The sequence below is a fragment of the Bombus vosnesenskii genome, unplaced genomic scaffold, assembly GCF_011952255.1.
Source record: "Bombus vosnesenskii isolate JDL3184/JDL3185 unplaced genomic scaffold, Bvos_JDL3184-5_v1.1 scf7180000013309, whole genome shotgun sequence".
NCBI classification, from domain to species: domain Eukaryota; kingdom Metazoa; phylum Arthropoda; class Insecta; order Hymenoptera; family Apidae; genus Bombus; species Bombus vosnesenskii.
The window spans coordinates 2924959-2945726 of record NW_022882958.1 but is presented as its reverse complement, the minus strand read 5'-3'; the positions used below and the strand labels follow the sequence as shown (position 1 = coordinate 2945726).

Sequence of the window (20768 nt, the reverse complement as noted above, 5' to 3'; positions counted from 1 at the left end):
TCTTGACTCCGAAATTCTTATTTTTTCTGGATTATCAATTTTACAATATTTACGAAATTTATTTCTTTTTCTTACTGTTAGACGATCAAAATCCCATGAAATACCATGGAATTCTAATTATTCCTCTCTTGATGCTCTTACGGGCTCTCTTAATGCCTCAAACGAGAGCCCGTAATCTTGTAGCCTGATGGAGATAGTAACTTTTTACGACTACCTTGCTATAGCTGTTTTAGATTTGACAGAACAACGAATGATTTTAAAGGCTGACTAGGTAAAAATGAATATCTTAGATTATATTTTATATGACTGATTTTTTTTCATAATATTTTAACTAACTATTTTAACATCTTTTGCACGACAGAGATCAAGAATGAAGATATTGCGAATAAAACTATCAACAAGTTCAGATTCATTGCTACAAAAACCTTGTCAAGAAAATAAAATTGTAAAGGTTACAAAATTACGAAAATTTGTTTAAGATGTGGGAAATATTTATGCGGCAAATGTACATTTGATAATAAGATAATTTGTAAAAAATGCAGCAAAGTTGAATAAGATATATCTCTGTATAAATAAAAGTGTAATTCCGTTTAAGACTATAATTGAAATTAAACAAAAGTAAATTTCGACAAAATTTTATAAAAGTTCATCATTTTATATACATTTAGTTATAAATTAACCATTATTTAAGTTAAATCATAAAAACTATTATTTTTTTAATCACCGGTCATTTTGACCGGCCACGGTAGGAATAGGTATACACGAAGTGTCGGTAGGTTTAGTGTTAAGAGACAAGAAGCTTGTCACAGAAATAAAACAGTACTCGTGCAGTAATTGTGTATATAAGATCAGTGTATTTTTCATGCATCTATTCTCAGACTTAAATCAGGTAGCTTCCTAATAAGTATTTTGTACTGCTTATCTACTTAATACATAGGATGATTTAAGATGTGACTGTGTGTGAATATAAATAAATTTTCATGTATAACATAAATATCTTATTCTAAAGTAAAAGTATTAAATTGAATATCAATAGTAAAAGGGCTATAGATTATGATCTTAAATTATATTATCATTCTCATTTCTAATACAAATTATTAAAGAATATAAAGAAGATTTATTTTATTCCATTATGTTTATAATATTTGCTCTTACATTTTATTCTTGCATTTATACCAACATACATATTAAAAAACATTTTAATATTAAATGCTTTAAATGTATTGTACAATATTTTCTTGTATTTGTATATTTATAGTTATCTATACAATATAATTAAATAAAAAAAAATGTTGCATAAAATTATATTATTACAATGAGTAAAATTAATTTAAGTTTAACTCCGCACATTTATGCGTTCAGAAACAGTTGCCAAAGAAAAGCGTTTACAAAAAAAAATTACAAATGTGATAAGCATAAATGTAATAGCTAAATCGACAGTAACTAATTCAACGAAAATATAATTCCAATAACGGATAATAGATCACGAATTTTATAAATACGAATAAGTTATTCGAGTCGTTATTCACAAATAGAAAATAAATTAATTAGTAGACTGCAAATTTGTATGCATTTATGGGAAACCTGAAGATACAAAAATACGAATTTGCATAAATACATATCCGTAGTATATTAATTAATCATTGTCTGATTTGTGTACGATTTCGAGGACTATTTTTTTACGCATCATATTTTTCTAATGCAAATCCCCAATATTGAGCCAAAAACATCCGTTGGTACCTGAAAAATTCGTTCACAAAAATGTTTCAGGAAAGTGCCGTTTCAAGGGAGAATTGATTGACGGAGGAGGTTCACATGACATCGTTTTAAGAACGAATTTCTCGGGCTACATGATTGTGCAGTCTTCTCTTTTATATTATATACGATCAATTAGTTGAATATAGTTTTGTTACTTTCTTGAACCAGTAATCTTTCAGTCAATCATATTACAATGGATTTGTAAGTCGAGATCCAGTTGGGTTCATTACGCTATTTTTCACTCTATTCAGCTCTAATAGGATTTAGCATATAAAAGTTCCAAATTCCTATCTTTCCGATATCCTTTTGTAAATTTTAATTAAAATATAAATTTTAATAAATCCAAATTTTACACAATTTATAAAATTAATTTTTTAAAATCGTTGTTAAGTAATTGAAAAAAGTATTTATTTATTTTTTTAACTCTCATTTGTAAAATAATTTTCTTCCAAATATTCAAACGAAACATGAACTGGACAAAATGTTATCGAAGTAAATATTATTGTAACTTTCAGTTATGTGAATGTCCTCTAATCGTCGTGTGTCCTTCGATTCCTGGTTACACTGCGAGTTAAGATTATAGGAGACAATCTCATAAGGATATATGAAAATAAAAAAGCGACATCCTGTAAATAGTCGTACCACCTGTTTTACATGTATTCGATAACCTACCAGCCAACTCGTCATTAAATTTAATGAATATATTTTCTATGTATACATATATATATATAAAATATGATCATGCGCTTGGAACATATATATTTGTGCATGTATATATATATGCAATGCATGTGTTGACGTACATGTGTGATTGCGTGGTTAGTATGGTTAGAAGCCTCTCCAGTCGTCACTCTTAGTTATTCCAGCATGATGAATATATCGCATTGATTTTAAATCGTTTTAACGCCGATGTCACGTTTGCCAATAAATAAATGAAGTCATTTAATATTTGGTAAAAATCGCGACTCTCGAACATATAACGTGATTTAGTACTTTTTGTGATAAAATGTACATATACCGTTGTCAATACCGGTAGTGCATAGTAGATACGCCCACAACACGTTAAACGTGTTTATTTCCACGAAAATTTCGTGGATATTTACCAGAAAAAGGTCTAGCCGAGAGAAGAGGTTAAAAAAGCACTATTTTTTTAATCGCTTTGAATTAATCGTAAGTAATGGTCCATGACACTTGATAAGACCATTTACTCCTCTTCATCTCGTTGTTCGAATAAAATACGGCTGACATACAGTGAGAATTGATTTTTCATGCACGTGCAAATTTACAACACACACGTGTGTATCTGTTAAATAAAACATAACATATAATAAGGAATGGGAATTGACAGTATGAGAGTCGGAGGAGGCCGATGTCCTCCCCTCGTTCTTGGCGGACTTCTCACTGCTTGTATAATGCTTATTTGCAACTGGTGGATTTTATCTTCTGAAAATATCGAATTAGTTAGGCAACTCGACGAATTGAATGAACAACTTAGAATTAGGTATTGTTTTATGAAACAATTTTATATCAATCAATGTATTGCATTTTACGAGCTGCACATACTTTCTATTATTTTTTAAAGTTTAAATTTTATTTATAACAAAAGTTTGGAAAACATTATATCTTTATTAATGTTGATTTAACAACTGACATCTGAATCTATAATAATATATGGTTATATTGTGGTGAACTATACCTATTAATATTCGTGTAAAAATTATATTTCAGTGCCGAGGAAAGAGATCAATGTGTTACACTACGCAAAAATTTTGAACAGAGATACAAGAATGCAGAAAATGAGGTGGCATCGCTTCATGTACATTTAGAACAACAAGAAGAGTTAAAGAAAAAAAATGATGACTTAAATGAAAATTTGAATATGTGCAAAAATGAATTGGATTCATTAACCAAGTTAGATGCTACTAAAACTACAACATTGGAAACATTAAGACTTGAAAAAAAAACTGTTAATTCACAGTTGAATATAACAAGAGATGAAAATAAAAGGCTGCAGGAAGACATAGAACAGGTATAACATTAAATGTAGAAAGTTCTAAAATTTTATAACATTTTTATTAAGTTATATATTTGTCATACTCAAATCTTTTTAGCTAAAGGATGATCTTGATAAAATTAAGCTTACATGCAATCTAACTCCTGAAAAGAAAGCTCCACCTACCTTACAACGTAAGTTTTACTTTGTACATTTCTTGTATTCTGTTCTATTTTATATTTTTTCTTATTTGATACTATGTGTATATAAAGTAAAATTAAAATCAAAAAACGATTTGAAATATTTGTAATTTAAATAGTTTGGTTTGATGCTATTCTACTGAAATTATATCTCATTTGTACCTCTTAAAACAGCTTTTTTAATAATAATTCTGTAAATTATTCTGGCATATCGATGATGCTAATAGAAACATTGATGCAGCTCCATTATGTTTAATTTCTGCATATTGTCAATTGATTTAGCTTTATGTGATATTTTGGCGGTTTGTCAATTTAGCTACGAGAGAAGTAATTAACAAGATTCAGTTGGATCCTGTTCCGGAATCAGCTATAAGAATATCGTTAGTTGGTCAGCGTGGTTTGAAATACCATGGAATTCCAATTCTTCCAAAAGATCCACCTGGCACTGTGCGCCTAAGTCCTCGCTTCTCTGTTACAATGCTGAAAGATAGTGATACTTTTCTCTTATCTCAGGAGAGAAGAAGGCGGCCACAGAAATAAAAACACTCATGCAGTAATTGTGTATATAAAATTGTTGTATTTTTGATGCATCTATTGTTAGATTTGAATCAAATGACTTTCTAATAAGTATATTGCACTTTTTATCTACTTAATAGACAGTAATGGCTAAGATGTGAATGTGTGTGAATATAAATAAATTCTCATATATAATATGTTATTCTAAACTAAAAGCATTAAATTGAACATAAATAATAAAGGGATTATAGATTATGATTTTAAATTGTAATACCATTCTCATCTCTAGTATAAGTTATTAAAGAGTATAAAGAAGATTTATTTTATTTGATTATGTTTACAATATTTGATCTTAAATTTTAGTCTTTATATTTATATCGATATGTGAAGAAATAAAAGGTATATCAATATTAAACATTTTAAATACAGTGTGCAATACTTTCATTTATTATTTAGATTTAGTATGCATCATAAAATGCTGTTGCTAATATATATGTATTGATAATATAACTAATTGGTGAGGGTCCACTAATATAGAGCCTATTGAAATATTATTTGTAAAATGAACTGATATTACAAACTCTCATAAATACGTTTATTATTTCATTTCATTTTAGAGTAGTAACTTAGTTTATATGACTTTCAGCTCAAACAAGTCCAAAGAACCACAAGAATAATGATTCAAATGGAGGCATAGAGGACAATGTAGAAGTTGGTAAGTATTTGTTGAATTTGTTATAATACAAACATAAAAGGGTACATAATTTTTTTAATATATATGTATATGATATGAATTTATCCGAAAGTGGTATCTTAAAATGATAGATGAATTATCTTATTTTTGTTATGACTTATATAGAAAATAGCAAAGCAGGAAATATAGAAACCACGGATGGCAATATAGTAGAAAGTGGAAGAGATCAACATACAAATGGAGGAACCACTGAAGATTAATAGCCAATCAAAAAGTATTTCACACAGTGATTAAAAAAAATATGTGTCAAACATTTATTAAATATAATTGAATTATAACTTTTTCCAAAACAAAAAGAGTGTTAAGTACCTTACACAATTTGTAATCATTAGTTTATATGTAATACCAGAAATTTAAAAGCAAACAATATATTTACAATCTTTCATAATACAATTAAATAAATTAAAATATATATATTTTAAGCAAATAATAAAAAATTATTTCTTTGATTGCTTAAGTATTAATTTATTCTACTTATATAGAACATTATACATGGTGGTTGGTAACTGGTGGTACAAGCGGAAAGGGGGTGACTCGACGCGATAAAAGAAGTCAAGACAACGATCTACAGTGAGATCCGTAATAACGAGACGTGATAAAGTGCACGCGTACCGAGCGAAAATTCAAAGTCGATTTTCTCGAAAACAAAGCCTCGAACGAAAAATTTTTATTCTATATTTTCGACTTCTTTTTTCGCGTAGAATCACCCCCTTTCCGCTTGTACCACCAGTTACCAACCACCCTGTATATATATAAAATTTATTATTCGTTAAAATAAAAATTCTATGATATGAAAATTGAGTGTTTATTTGTATGTATGTACAATATAAACGAGAATGATAGGAAAATAGTTGTTAACATTTTTAGTATTCTTTTCGATATTCTTAAGGAACTGAAATGAATGAAATATAATGCGGTTGAAAACGAAAAATAAAACAATTATGTTTGTTTCTTGTAGTTTCATGTTTAATCATTTTAGAAAGTATAGTAAGAAATATAGAGTTGGTTATATATCTGATCCGAGTTGGATTCAAGATAGTGCTGCAATGCAGTTTTTGTATGTACAACCAAATGTCTTAGATCTAAAACATCATGGATCTATCAACACCTGCCACTTGTACGATATATAGCGACACTCGACAGAAACTACAACCGGACGGCGGCAGCGTAGTGGTTAGCGTCTTTGGTTACAAACATTCGGGACCTGTGTTCGAATTCCCGTTAGGCCTCTTTTTCTTCAACGACATGCTAAATAAGAAGAAAACAGCAGTAACCTCACAAGCGACAACACACACACCTACCTACCTCGGCAACAGCAGAGGACTATCACCACTACATATATACACCTGAGATACATTCCCATTCGCCTGATTGTGAAGGATGGTTTGTCTGATCCGAGGTGTACGCAAGATGAATGATAGTACTGCAATGTTTCCTGTATGTACACATCAAATGCCTTAGGTCTTAGGATGCTGTGGAACTAGATCTATCAACACCCTGCTTATCTGCAAGAATGAATCGTTTTATTGGGAGTACAATTTTCGGCATCAGAAAAGCATCTGCAGCGATACATAGCCGCCGACCAGCTACTTGGTATTGTGTACATCCATCAACATTGTTAATTTCTTCGCAAATAAGCCCCTCCGGCAAGTGTTCCCGAATACATGAGAGCGCCGAGCTAAGATTTTTGAACCTCCTCCCACCTCTGGTATTTTCATTATTCTGTTGAAAATTATTCCTACCACCAAATAATTATTAATAGGTATCATATTTGCTTTTTTTTTATTTGGAAGAATTTTAAAATCAATTCTCATTGAGAAGTAGATATCATACGGATATAAAACAACACTTTATAATATACTATGACTCGGCCACTGCCAAAAACGATGCAATTATACAATTTTATTACTATACATATAACTATATTATATGAATATTTTGACGACTTATTTGATTCTCAAAGTTAATGGTGCAGATATTGCTTAATGACATACTAATTCTATAATATAATACCTTTAAATCCTTTCTAAATTTTACTACGAACATTTCGATCTAACCAATACTTTCAGATGAATCATTACATTTCTATACGCTCGATCTTCGGCGAGAAATAGCTGATATTTAAACTACTAGAACTTCGTAATAAGAAAACATAAAACGATCATTCTGGGCTCATTTTAAAGCGTAAGGCCTATACGTTCAGGATCTTTAGCTTCTCCTACAGAGGTACCTGTATCATGTAGCGAAGATGCTTTTTCGTTTTGAACATTTTTCAAATTCGACCGATTCTAGAGATATCAACAAATTTTTTGGATGCCTAAAGTTACCACAAATTTGAAGATTAAAGACTTCCTTTATAATGACACCTGTAGAGTTGATGTACGATATTCTGTCACCGTTTTATTGAACTTTGAATGAAAAGTGTCTCGCCGACATTAGAATAACCCCAAGGTGATATTTCAAGTGGAGGTTGCACGGTTGGATTTGTACCTCGCACTCTTCTACAAAGTGCAGAAACCTCTGTAGGAAAACGTAACCAAAGATTTTGACGGCTTCACAATTGAGCCCGTAATCGTAATAACAGTTTAAATATCATCAATTTTTCGATAAAAATTTAATGTTCCTTTAATTTTGCACTCCAGATTCACCTCCGTTACAATGCTGAAAGATTGTGATACTTTTCTCCTATCTTAATTAACATTAAACCTACCGGCGCGGTCAAATTGACCGCTCTCGCGACTTCTACACAAATTTAACCATATTTAAACTTTATCATATCGCTTCATAATTTCTCACTTTTCCTAAAACATGCATACAATATATTTTTCGGTATTTAATTTTAGTTTGCTCTTTTATTTTCTGAGAAAAATTTGTACTCTGCCTACAGTGTGTGGTCATTTTAACCGCCCGACAAAATATGTTAGTTATTCATAAAATAAATGCAATAAGTACAAAGAAAAGGCCTGATCTCAGGGTCAGATGACAAACAAAATCAGTAATAACAAATAGTAACAGCTGTTACACCTGTAATCTTATCATAAAACAATCCATTCCTCGATCAAGATAGCCACCAGCTGTCAAGACATATGAACTCAGGCCCATAATAATCCTAAGGAACCGCCACAAAATTTAGCATTTTTTACATTGTTACAAACATTTTAAAAGTCGAGAAGTTTCTTAGGGTTATTGCTCATTGCTATGAAACACGGGAAAAGCTTTCCCAACTTCACCCTCGAGTAATCGTTGGTGGAGAACGGTCAATACTCATCAATATTTTCGTATAAATATCACCGTCACAGATCATATTTTTACCTGCCATTGTCTTTTCGACTAGATACATCTCGGTTTGTTAGTCAATTAGTCGACATCTAAACTTGTTATCTCTAAAACTCAGACAGAAAGCATCTCAGAGCGTTTTGTGTAAAGTTGTTATAAAAGGAAAAGTAATGCACATCAAATTTGACAATAATTTTGTATTCCGTACGTGGTATTATTCTGTGATAAATATTTACCCTAGAAATGTCAAGATTTTTCAAAAAAAAATTATAAAAAAAAAATAACATAGAAGACATAGAAGGGACATAGAAGAAGACTGTTCAGTGTGCGATGAACAAGAAACTTCAGCAACTGAAAACGGCATGGAAACACATGAAACGCTATTTACAATCTAATCAGAGCTGAATACTATAAATAAGCGTTTACGTAAATTATTAAAAGAAATTATCGTTGACAGCAGAGAGTGAAACTGGGCCCGATGGAACAGTTTGGAAAGAAATAAATGCAAGTCCCAAACCTGGCAGGACATCAGTTCATAATATTTTTAGGGATACGCTAAACGGCATATAATGAAAGGACAAGTAAAGACGGCATTTTATCTTATCATTAATTATCGTATAAGGGATATAATAAAATGTACGGAAGAAGAAGCGTTTAGAGTATTGGAGACTAAGAGGGAGCTAGATGCAACAAAACTGGATGCATTTATTACTCTGTTATATGCCCGCGGTGCACATCAGGCAAAAAATTTAGATGTCTCATATTTGTGGAATAAAATTTGGAGACCTGCATTTTTTTCAAAAACAATGAGCAGGAATGACTTTGCTGAAATTATGCGGCTTATACGATTTGATAAGAAGAGCGAAAGAAGCCAACGTTTACGAACCAATAAATTTGCAATGGTATCTACAGTATGGAGCCAATTTACAGAGAATTCACAAAATTGTTATAAACTTAGTGCATAGATTACTTTTATATAAAGAATCGCGGGAAACAACCATGCAATAAAACTATCAACAAGTTCAGATTCATTGCTACAAAAAACTTGTCAAGAAAATAAAATTGTAAAGGTTACAAAATTACGAAAATTTGTTTAAGATGCGGGAAATATTTATGCGGCAAATGTACATTTGATAATAAGATAATTTGTAAAAAAATGCAGCAAAGTTGAATAAGATATATCTCTGTATAAATAAAAGTGCAATTCCGTTTAAGACTATAATTGAAATTAAACAAAAGTAAATTTCGACAAAATTTTATAAAAGTTCATCATTTTATATACATTTAGTTATAAATTAACCATTATCTAAGTTAAATCATAAAAACTATTATTTTTTTAATCACCGGTCATTTTGACCGGCCACGGTAAGAATAGGTATACACGAAGTGTCGGTAGGTTTAGTGTTAAGAGACAAGAAGCTTGTCACAGAAATAAAACAGTACTCGTGCAGTAATTGTGTATATAAGATCAGTGTATTTTTCATGCATCTATTCTCAGACTTAAATCAGGTAGCTTCCTAATAAGTATTTTGTACTGCTTATCTACTTAATAGGATGATTATCTACATAGGATGATTTAAGATGTGACTGTGTGTGAATATAAATAAATTTTCATGTATAACATAAATATCTTATTCTAAAGTAAAAGTATTAAATTGAATATCAATAGTAAAAGGGCTATAGATTATGATCTTAAATTATATTATCATTCTCATTTCTAATACAAATTATTAAAGAATATAAAGAAGATTTATTTTATTCCATTATGTTTATAATATTTGCTCTTACATTTTATTCTTGCATTTATACCAACATACATATTAAAAAACATTTTAATATTAAATGCTTTAAATGTATTGTACAATATTTTCTTGTATTTGTATATTTACAGTTATCTATACAATATAATTAAATAAAAAAAAATGTTGCATAAAATTATATTATTACAATGAGTAAAATTAATTTGTTTAATTTCGCACATTTATGCGTTCAGAAACAGTTGCCAAAGAGAAGCGTTTACAAAAAAATTACAAATGTGATAAGCACAAATGTAATAGCTAAATCGACAGTAGCTCGCATTTTTATAGATATTTTTCTGATATGAAAGAGCACGAGGAATCGATTTATATATTAAAATAAATTTTAGTCGTTGAAATAAAACCATATAATGTTATATGAAATATTGTATCATCATTCTTGTCGGTTTATAAAAAAATGTTAAAAAATATTTATATTATGAAAAGAATAATTGTATAAATTATTAATGTTTAGTCATTAAAATAGTACTATATAATTTTATGTAATATATTTTTACATTCGCAATACATTCATTCTTGAAAGATGTCAAAAAATGTTATTTTATTAAAAAATAATAATAATTATGAAAAAAATCAGTCATATAAAATATAATCTAAGATATTCATTTTTACCTAGTCAGCCTTTAAAATCATTCGCTGTTCTGTCAAACTTACAACAGCTATAGCCAAGTAGTCGTAAAAAGTTACTATCTCTATCAGGCTGCAAGATTATTTTACATATAATTTATATCTGTGTTAATTTCGTCAGGTGGTAGAAGCTTCGAGTTAGTTATGTATCTGATCCGAGGTGGATTCGTAATAGTGCTGCAACGTATCCTGTATGTACACACCAAATGCCTTACGTCTAGGCTGTCGTGGATCTATCAACAACTGCCACTTGTACGATACATCACCATCCGGTTGCTTCTGAATGGTGATTCGTACCCTCCTCACTACGCCAAATTTTCCGAAGCTCATCTGCAAAAGTCGTTTTACTGGGATACAATTTTTCACATCCTCCGGTGTCGGGAAAGCATCTGTAGCGATACATAGCGCTGACCAGCTGGCCTTGTATACATCCATCGATATTGTAACCCCTTCGCAAATTAGCCCCTCCGGCATGTGTGCCCGGATACATGAGAGCGCCAAGCTAAGATTTTCAACCTTCACCTTTGGTACTTTCATTATTCTGTTGAAAATTATTCCTACCACCAAATAATTATTAATATGAATCATTACATTTCTATACGCTCGATCTTCGGCGAGAAATAGCTGATATTTAAACTACTAGAACTTCGTAAAAAGAAAACATAAAACGATCATTCTGGGCTCATTTTAAAGCGTAAGGCCTATACGTTCAGGATCTTTAGCTTCTCCTACAGAGATACCTGTATCATGTAGCGAAGATGCTTTTTCGTTTTGAACATTTTTCAAATTCGACCGATTCTGGAGATATCAACAAATTTTTTGGATGCCTAAAGTTACCACAAATTTGAAGATTAAAGACTTCCTTTATAATGACACCTGTAGAGTTGATGTACGATATTCTGTCACCGTTTTATTGAACTTTGAATGAAAAGTGTCTCGCCGACATTAGAATAACCCCAAGGTGATATTTCAAGTGGAGGTTGCACGGTTGGATTTGTACCTCGCACTCTTCTACAAAGTGCAGAAACCTCTGTAGGAAAACGTAACCAAGGATTTTGACGGCTTCACAATTGAGCCCGTAATCGTAATAACAGTTTAAATATCACCAATTTTTTGATAAAAATTTAATATTCCTTTAATTTTGCACATCAATGCATTTTAAATTTTAAATAAAGTAAAAGAACAAAGTTCGATAGACCGATGAATATTTTGGAAACCAATTAAACAATCACCAACTAAGTACTTACTATCGTCCTGTTCTTTTGGGCTGCCGTAATAGTACTAATTGCTTTAGAGCAGCATGAATCTAACCTTTATACAAGTTCTAAATACGTTCGAATTCTAACACATTGCTTGTATATTATGAAAACAATTTTTGTGTCCTGCTCCTACAGTATTCTTCTAGAATTCGAATATTTACATCAGTGTTAGACAAAAGCAACGGCAAAGTTATAGCAAAAAATTCGACAAAAATATAATTCCAATAACGGATAATAGATTACGAATTTTATAAATACGAATAAGTTATTCGAGTCATTATTCACAAATAGAAAATAAATGAATTAGTAGGCTGCAAATTTGTATGCATTTATGGGAAACCTGAAGATACAAAAATACGAATTTGCATAAATACATATCCGTAGTATATTAATTAATCATTGTCTGATTTGTGTACGATTTCGAGGACAATTTTTTTACGCATCATATTTTTCTAATGCAAATCCCCAATATTGAGCCAAAAACATCCGTTGGTACCCAAAAAATTCGTTCACAAAAACTTTTCAGGAAAGTGCCGTTTCAAGGAAGAATTGATTGACGGAAGAGGTTCACATGACATCGTTTTAAGAACGAATTTCTCGGGCCACATGATTGTGTTTATATTATATACGATCGATTAATTGAATATAGTTTTGTTACTTTCTTGAACCAGTAATCTTTCTGTTGTTATTTCTATACTTAGAGGTAGGATCACAATAGTTATTATTTTATTGAATGGATAAATCTATCACACCGTTCTGAGCCAAAAAAAACCTTTATTGCACACTCTTACAAAAACTAGGGATAAAAACAAAAAAGCATCTTAAGTCTATCGATTAAATCTATCGATTGTAACTAGGACTATTTTCTAGTTACTATTTCTTATAACTAACGCAGCTGCATATGGATGGCGAGCACGAACTCACGTTGTTATTTTCAAAACTTTCAGTCAATCATATTACAATGAATTTGAAAGTCGAGATTCAGTTGGGTTCATTACGTGTCGCGCTATTTTTACTCTATTCAGCTCTAATAGGATTTAGCATATAGAAGTTCCAAATTCCTATCTTTCCGATATCCTTTTGTAAATTTTAATTAAAATATAAATTTTAATAAATCCAAATTTTACACAATTTATAAAATTAATTTTTTAAAATCGTTGTTATGTAATTGAAAAAAGTATTTATTTTTTTAACTCTCATTTATAAAATAATTTTCTTCCAAATATTCAAACGAAACATGAACTGGACGAAATGTTATCAAAATAAATATTATTGTAACTTTCATTTATGTGTATGTCATACATACATAATTTTTTTAATATATATGTATATGATATACATTTATCTGAAAGTGGTATCTTAAAATGATGGATGAATCATTTTATTTTTGTTATGACTTATATAGAAAATAGCAAAGCAGGAAATATAGAAACCATGGATGACAATATAGTAGAAAATGGAAGAGATCAACATATAAATGGAGGAACCACTGAAGATTAATAACCGATCAAAAAGTATTTCGCACAGTTATTAAAAAAATACGTGTCAAACATTTATTAAATATAATTGAATTATAACTTTTTCCAAAACAAAAAGAGTTTTGAATACTTTGCACAATTTATAATCATTAGTTTATAAGTAATAATAGAAGTTTAAAAACAAACAATATATTTACAATCTTTCATAATACAATTAAATAAATTAAAATATATATATTTTAAGCAAATAGTAAAAAATTATTTCTTTGATTGCTTAAGTACAAATTTATTCAACTTATATAGAACATTATATATCAAGCTTTCATGACTTAACACATTTGTTCATTACTTCATACTGTTATCATATGATTTTTTATTAAAATGAATGTAAATAAATAAAATGGATGTTTTTTAATATTGTATTTTATATTTATTCTATAAACAGAAATACAATTAAAATTTTGTCACAGTTCACTGAATGTACTCAAGTAATTATCCGAAATGAGCCATTTTTCTATAATAATTATCATATAATTGAGGACCTGTATATAATGCTATTGTAAATTTTTCATGGAGAATACGAAAATTGTCAATTAAGACCATATACTTAAAACAATCACAATTTGTATTTTGTTATCTCCAATTAGTATATCACACAATCACAACTTAAATACATTAATTATACATAAATTTATTTCAATCATATCACAATTATTGCTCAATCTCAAAAGAAGCGTTTTTTAAATTTTGTTTCTATTAAAATTCTTTTGGTAGTACATTATAAATTTACATTTTATTTAATTATTTTACTGTATTGTCATTGTAAAATGTGTTTCTTTTGTATTTCTTAAAATACAGAATTAATTTGAATTTATATTATACTATATATTAACATTATTTATATTATTTCTAGTCCTTAATATTTTTGGGTATTCTTGGTTATATACATATACAATATGATATATTAAGCAAACGATGGACAGACAAAGATACCACTCGCCGCCGTTGTTAGCTTTAAAAATTCCATTTTCATATAAATATATCATTACATTTTTATTGCAATGTATTACATTTCATTGTTTTTCCACGTTTTATACGTGTAGATTCGTTAGTTTATAAACAAATATGAAGAGAAATAAAATATTACATTAATAACTAAAACAGATAAATACTCTCCTTTTATTATTATAAAGTTTTAAAGATTAAACACATTTTACACAGTACATAAATTACACAGATTTTGTATTGTATGTTCAATTGTTACATACAAGTAATTTATATTTATTAATATTTTCTACTGTATCAGTACAAAGCTAGTGTTGATGTAGTTGATTATCAGATTTGACAATAATACTTTGTACTTGTTCTATAAAATGAAATAGTCAGATTTGTTATGTTAGCTAATAAGATGGATTAAATATTAATAATTATGTTCCCTATTAGTAAACTGTTTATAAAATGTTATAACAAATATAATACCAACATGTATAAATATTTATATGATATGATAAATACATATAAATGATCACTTTAAACTGCAATCAAAATTCGTAACTGCGTCTGTAAATTGTAAATTATTGCATGTTTAACAAAATGCAAGACTTGACTAGGAAACATTAAGTAACGACTAGACGTTTAATATACATATAAATATACATTTAACAATTTTTTTTAATGTCTTGACTGTATGCTATTATAGATTGGTTCTATTATCTGGCAACTATATAAAGAACAATAGAACCTCGTTATGCGAACAAGTTAATGCTGAGTCCCTATTAATCGAACTACGCCAAATTGTACATGTACAAACACATATTCTTATAGCGAATATATTAATATATGTGATCATTTGCATTTATACAAAATATGTCAAAGAAGAAACAGTTGAAATCTTAACGGTTAAATCTTAATATTCGAATTATGTATGTGTATACAAAGGTATAATGAACTATTATCGAAACTACTCTGTTATTTGAACCGCCTTATCCTCCGACCTGCCTGTATAAACGAGGTTCTAGTGTATATTATAATTCTATTAATTTATAACTAAACGTAATTGATTTATAATATACATGCACTAAAAAAGAAATCACGTATTCTTAAGCTGCACGAGAATTAAAAGCTTTAATAAATAATGTAAGAAAACGTGAAATTTGAACGCTAGGAGCAGACACCACATGCCTTATTACCTTTGGCTCTAACAAGAGAAAGCGAAGACACTTGGGGGTACGATAAATTGCGGGGTGCGAGCACCAATATTTTTGTAATTTCAACGAATAAGTTACTCTTTTATTCTTCACGCAATCAGCGTGGACGAATATCAAAGAGTATTCTACTCGCATTTTTACTTTTTAAATAAACTTTGGCGATTTGCATAAACTCTGTATTATATTCTTTTTACTCATCAAAATAGAATCTATTAATTATATGTTGGATCATTTTTGTTAATGGCAGAGTCGTAGTATACTATGAAATGTGTCCATATAAAACACATTGATAAAATTATTTGGTGAATAGGAATGATTTTCTACAGGATAATGGAGGTCTATGTAACAGACATGGAGATACAAAATCTATCTGAGATCTTGCATCAGTATTGATGATGATGCCACAGTATATAGAGAAAGAGAAACTAGCCTCTATGTGATATTCATTGGTAATCATTTAGTTACGATAGGAATAATTTTCCACAAGATAATGGTGCTCTACATGCCAAGTATGAAGGTAGAGAACTTTAATTCGGCAACAAAATATATTAAAAATATTTTCTGGATGGCATAAGTGTGGCAAATGTGAAAAAATTACAATTATGACGGAGAATTACCTATATGATCATTAAGGTATTCTATAATAATAGAGTACCTTAACAGAATGATGACTGTAAGCATGTGAAACGGATTTTTCAAATCAGCTTTGAAAGATATGGCACTGTAAGGAAAATACAAAAAATCATCCTCAATGAAAGTAACGGAGTTATGTTTAAGTAGCAGTTGTCAATAATTCCACATGTGTTGACACATCCTACTATGCCGAAAGATAACAGAAAACAAAACAATCCTAAGTTTTCTTATGAATACATAAAATATTCATTACCTAGACGTATATCAACCCGAGATTTTGCGCAATTATTATTTCTATAGTTGGACGCATTGCCAATTGGACATTCCATCACAACAGACAGATAGTGAAAGTAGTGCTCCTAGCGTCCATACCATCATAAAACCAGCAGAGAAGAATCGAGAACATATGACTAAATCTCTTTTACCGAAGACGAAAGAACGCTCCCCACAGCGTGGATTTACTACTCGAAGTTTCTAGAACTCAAACTTAGAGGAAAAGTATTAGTAGTCTATGAACATAAAATTTTGTTGACCTACTATGTAATCAAATACATTACTAGTATTATCTCGTCAATTCTTAAAAATAAAAATATATTTGTGTAAATACTCTTTTTGATTGGAAAATATCGTTTTAAAAATTGTTCACTTTGTGCGATTTCATCAAATAACATTTGTAAACTTTACAAATCATTATAACTTTCGTATACTTTGTAATAATTTAATTCGATATAAAACCATTCCTAATTTTCATTTTTTTCTATAGATAATTAAATTGGTATAAATAAATTTTAGTTTAACTTTATACGACTAATTGTCATAATATAACAATTATTTAGCATTACAAAACTTTCTATTCATCTCACATATACTATATATTCTGCATTTACAAATTTTCATTTAATATTTCATGTAGTATGAAATATCAAATTCTTTGGTCATATAAAATAGTAGTTATAAAACAATAATCAAAATTTTAAATGGAAAGAAAATATTAAATAAAAACTGCAATTATATTAATTTAAAAAAACAAAAGTAAGATACTCCAAATATAATTAGGCCTTAAATTACGGTTATTAGTTATTGTTCCTGATAAGATAATATATTGTAAATAATATTAATAGCCTTTTTTAATAAATAATAATGAAGAAACTAGCGACCTTGGGAACAGAGTTATGGACATCTTGTTACTGTTATATTGAAACTTTTTTAAGAGATCACATTCTTGTTGCTTGTATTATCTCATGTTTGACTTTTTTTTATATAAGTTTTTACATAGCTTCTCAATGTAATAGAAGCTATTAGTGTAAAGTTTATAATAAAAATAATGAACTGCAGTCTATATTTCATGTTTCCATTACTACATTTACAATATAATGGGGTTAAAGATGAGGCAGTGAGATATTAGTGAATTAATCCCTAAATTGAAGGACTGTTATAAAATATAAAAGAAGCATAAAAAATTTTGTTCGTTGTGTAATCTGTAGAATTCCAAACTGTTTATGTTGCCATAATTTGTTAATTTAAAACAAACGCTATCAAAAAGATATCTATGCAAATACGTCGATTAAGGGGAATAATGATGACTATTGACATGTCTTTGCTTCCTTCTAAATATAAAGGCAAGAATTGAACGCAGCCGCCACCAACGACTGTGTTTACGTACCGAATTTCTTGATCTTTCTTTAGCTCGAATTTGTCTGACTAATGAATAAAATGCATCATCTATAAACTGTCTAAGAGCTGCAGATGTTTCATAAAAAGGGCAACCAAGCTGCTCAGCAAGTGCCTTTCCTTCTTCTGTAGTTACCTATAATATGTTTCTCGTGTTAACAAAATCAGTGAAACTCAGTTAGAATGAAAAATTGTGTTTTACCTTTCGCTGATGTTGCAAGTCAAATTTGTTACCAACTAATACCAATGGGATATCTTCATTAGCTCTCACACGTGTTATCAATTTTCGATATTCCAAAGCTTCCTGAAAGCTATGTCTATCAGTTACAGAGTAACATATCATAAAACCCTCTCCACATCTCATATACTGGTCACGCATAGCTGTAAACTCCACCTACACATAAAAAAAATATTACATATAACATTTATGTATATATAAAATTACAATACGACAATACAATTCACTTTCTTATGAAACCATGTTAAGAACAAATTCTGACCTGGCCTGCAGTGTCCAATATATCTAAAAGTGCAGCTTCACCATCTATAACTGCTTGTTGCTGATATGAATCCTCTGTCAAGAAGAAAGAACATTAAATGAAATATTCTTCCAAAAGTTAAGAAATAATAAGAACAAAATTTTACAGACATTTTTCGGAGTTTTCAATTTTCATTACAACATACATGAAATAAACTCTTACCTATAGTTGGATCATGATAATCAAGAAAGCTATGACTGACAAATTGCAATGTGACAGCTGAAAAATTAATTTCCATAATATATATGAGATATAACATGTTTTTTTAATTAAACAATGACAAATAAAACTGGATTATACCTGATTTACCAACACCACCATCGCCCAAAACAACAATCTTGTAAACTCTAAGTCCACCCCTGGTAATGGGTTGCGAGACTACCGGTACGTCATTCTTGCCGTTCAAGGCTACGCTCTTATCCTGCAGGATGTCAGCTGACATCGTTAGGAAATATACTGTTTGTTGGTAACCTAATGTTTGGTACAGCTACAAGCTTGCACTTTTACAAACTGACTGACATACTTGATCACGTATCGGAACACGCGCGTAGACACACCCGTATCGGTTATTAGATCGGGAAAGATACGGTACATGTTTGATCGCGATTGCAAGCCACCGTTTTTTATCTACTAGTTTGGACCTGCACCAAGTGACACTTAATGGCTAAAAGTTATTTTTTACAGTTAGACACAGCATGGCTGATGAGCATAGGCTGACAACCGGGCTTGACAGAATGTGACAGTCGCAAAGATTAAGCACGCGCGGATTCGTGCACCCAGGGGCGTATCCACTTGCTCTATTGTTAGTATAATAGATCCATTTATATATCTACAGGGTGTCTTAGGTTTTAACGACGAAACTTACAGTACGAAACTTACTTATCAGCCTAAGAAAAAAAAAGTTATATAAATATAGGTCGTTTAGCACTTTATTAAAAAGTTATGAGAAAAATATGAAATGCGAAGTAATGGGTTTGCGGTTACTACAATGAAATGTAGGAATAGATCACCAATACTTACGTTTATTTTATTTACGCGAGCTGTGCTTGCTATCTCAGGCCGTCCAAGGTAGTATAATACTTTTAGCACTTCTAAAAGTAACTAATATTTCATCTCAAAATGCAGATAAAAATCCAATGGCATGAGATCAGGCGATCTTGGAAGCCAAGGTATTGGCCCTCTTCGACCTATCAATCTGTGAGGAAAATAATTGTTTAATTCACAAATATTATGTATTTCATAATGTACCGGACAGCTGTCCAGTTGCATCCACATGTTTTGAATTCTTGTATTAGGGAACCCGTTTTGATATTCTCTCACAGCAGTTCAGGTATTTCCATTGCAGAAACAAACGAAATGTATATCTGCATACTCTCGATTTGTAAATGATTGCGGCTTTTTCGTACGAAGTCCACTAACTTACTAACGATTCAATGGTACTAGCAGAAATTATCATGAAATTACCTTCAGAAATTGTTGACGACTTCGACACAGCACGCAAAAATAGACTAACAATAAATGTAAATATTCGTGTTTGATGTTTCTTTTATAACTTCTTAGTAAAGTTTTGAACTATTTATGTTCTTATAACATTCTTTTCTTATTTACACAAGTTTCGTCGTTAAAATCTGGGATACGTTGTAATATATATATATGTATATATTTTAATTTAATTTCAATTTTAATTTAATTTAAAAACATTCTTGTAACTAACTTTACTGTTAATTTTTTGGCAAAGAAGAATAGAAGTTTCGCTTATTGAAATATCTTCGATTTCCAATGAAGTTTGATCGAAATATTAAAGTTAATACAAGAGGTAGAATAAATACTTGCATATCTTGTATTTAATACCAATATTGTGGTCTAACTTTTTATAATAACTTATAATAATAAATTACAATTGAAATGCAAATAACTTATGCAATTGTACAAATAAATTAGAAAATAAATGCAAGGGTAAACTATTATTATTTAAGTACATAGTATTCGTTAGTAAACGGACTTTTTTAAATTATGGATTTGTTACTGTAAAATGAAATT

General features: G+C 29.7%; 3 protein-coding genes across 6 annotated transcripts; 1 reads left to right on the top strand and 2 right to left on the bottom strand.

Moving 5' to 3' along the window:
- Positions 1–2553: 2553 nt before the first annotated feature.
- Positions 2554–5423, top strand: LOC117234850 (Golgi membrane protein 1-like). Of its 4 annotated transcripts, XM_033496429.1 has the most exons (6): positions 2554–3259; positions 3487–3787; positions 3870–3945; positions 4268–4441; positions 5114–5182; positions 5327–5423. In XM_033496429.1, exons 1-6 carry the CDS (start codon positions 3093–3095, stop codon positions 5419–5421), a joined length of 882 nt encoding a protein of 293 aa, XP_033352320.1. In that variant the 5' UTR covers positions 2554–3092; the 3' UTR covers positions 5422–5423. The 4 variants fall into 4 exon arrangements, with proteins under 4 accessions (XP_033352320.1, XP_033352317.1, XP_033352318.1 ...); XM_033496426.1 differs by lacking the exon at positions 5327–5423 and having other exon boundaries at positions 4268–4504; XM_033496427.1 differs by lacking the exon at positions 5327–5423 and having other exon boundaries at positions 4268–4512.
- Positions 5424–10885: 5462 nt separating this feature from the next.
- Positions 10886–11579, bottom strand: LOC117234811. The gene has a single exon (XM_033496362.1). It carries the CDS (start codon positions 11527–11529, stop codon positions 11080–11082), a length of 450 nt encoding a protein of 149 aa, XP_033352253.1. The 5' UTR covers positions 11530–11579; the 3' UTR covers positions 10886–11079.
- A 5015-nt stretch (positions 11580–16594) lies between these two features.
- Positions 16595–19615, bottom strand: LOC117234801 (GTP-binding protein Rit2-like). Its single transcript, XM_033496341.1, has 5 exons — positions 19029–19615; positions 18891–18947; positions 18690–18763; positions 18392–18583; positions 16595–18325 (listed from the first exon to the last, which is right to left on the bottom strand). The coding sequence occupies exons 1-5, from the start codon at positions 19168–19170 to the stop codon at positions 18083–18085; spliced, it is 708 nt and encodes a 235-aa protein (XP_033352232.1). The 5' UTR covers positions 19171–19615; the 3' UTR covers positions 16595–18082.
- Between the last annotated feature and the right edge of the window lie 1153 nt (positions 19616–20768).

What these genes read in the sequence shown, in the direction of transcription:
- LOC117234850 (XM_033496429.1), top strand. Translation starts at nt 3,093, where the DNA reads ATGGGAATTGACAGTATGAGAGTCGGAGGAGGCCGATGTCCTCCCCTC. An exon ending in AATGAACAACTTAGAATTAG is followed by an intron (nt 3,260 to 3,486) that starts GTATTGTTTTAT and finishes ATTATATTTCAG; the next exon opens with TGCCGAGGAAAGAGATCAAT. An exon ending in TGCAGGAAGACATAGAACAG is followed by an intron (nt 3,788 to 3,869) that starts GTATAACATTAA and finishes AAATCTTTTTAG; the next exon opens with CTAAAGGATGATCTTGATAA.
- LOC117234801 (XM_033496341.1), bottom strand. Translation starts at nt 19,170, where the DNA reads ATGTCAGCTGACATCCTGCAGGATAAGAGCGTAGCCTTGAACGGCAAG. An exon ending in TTATCATGATCCAACTATAG is followed by an intron (nt 18,764 to 18,890) that starts GTAAGAGTTTAT and finishes TCTTCTTGACAG; the next exon opens with AGGATTCATATCAGCAACAA. An exon ending in TATTGGACACTGCAGGCCAG is followed by an intron (nt 18,584 to 18,689) that starts GTCAGAATTTGT and finishes TTTTATGTGTAG; the next exon opens with GTGGAGTTTACAGCTATGCG.
- LOC117234811 (XM_033496362.1), bottom strand. Translation starts at nt 11,529, where the DNA reads ATGATTCATATTAATAATTATTTGGTGGTAGGAATAATTTTCAACAGA.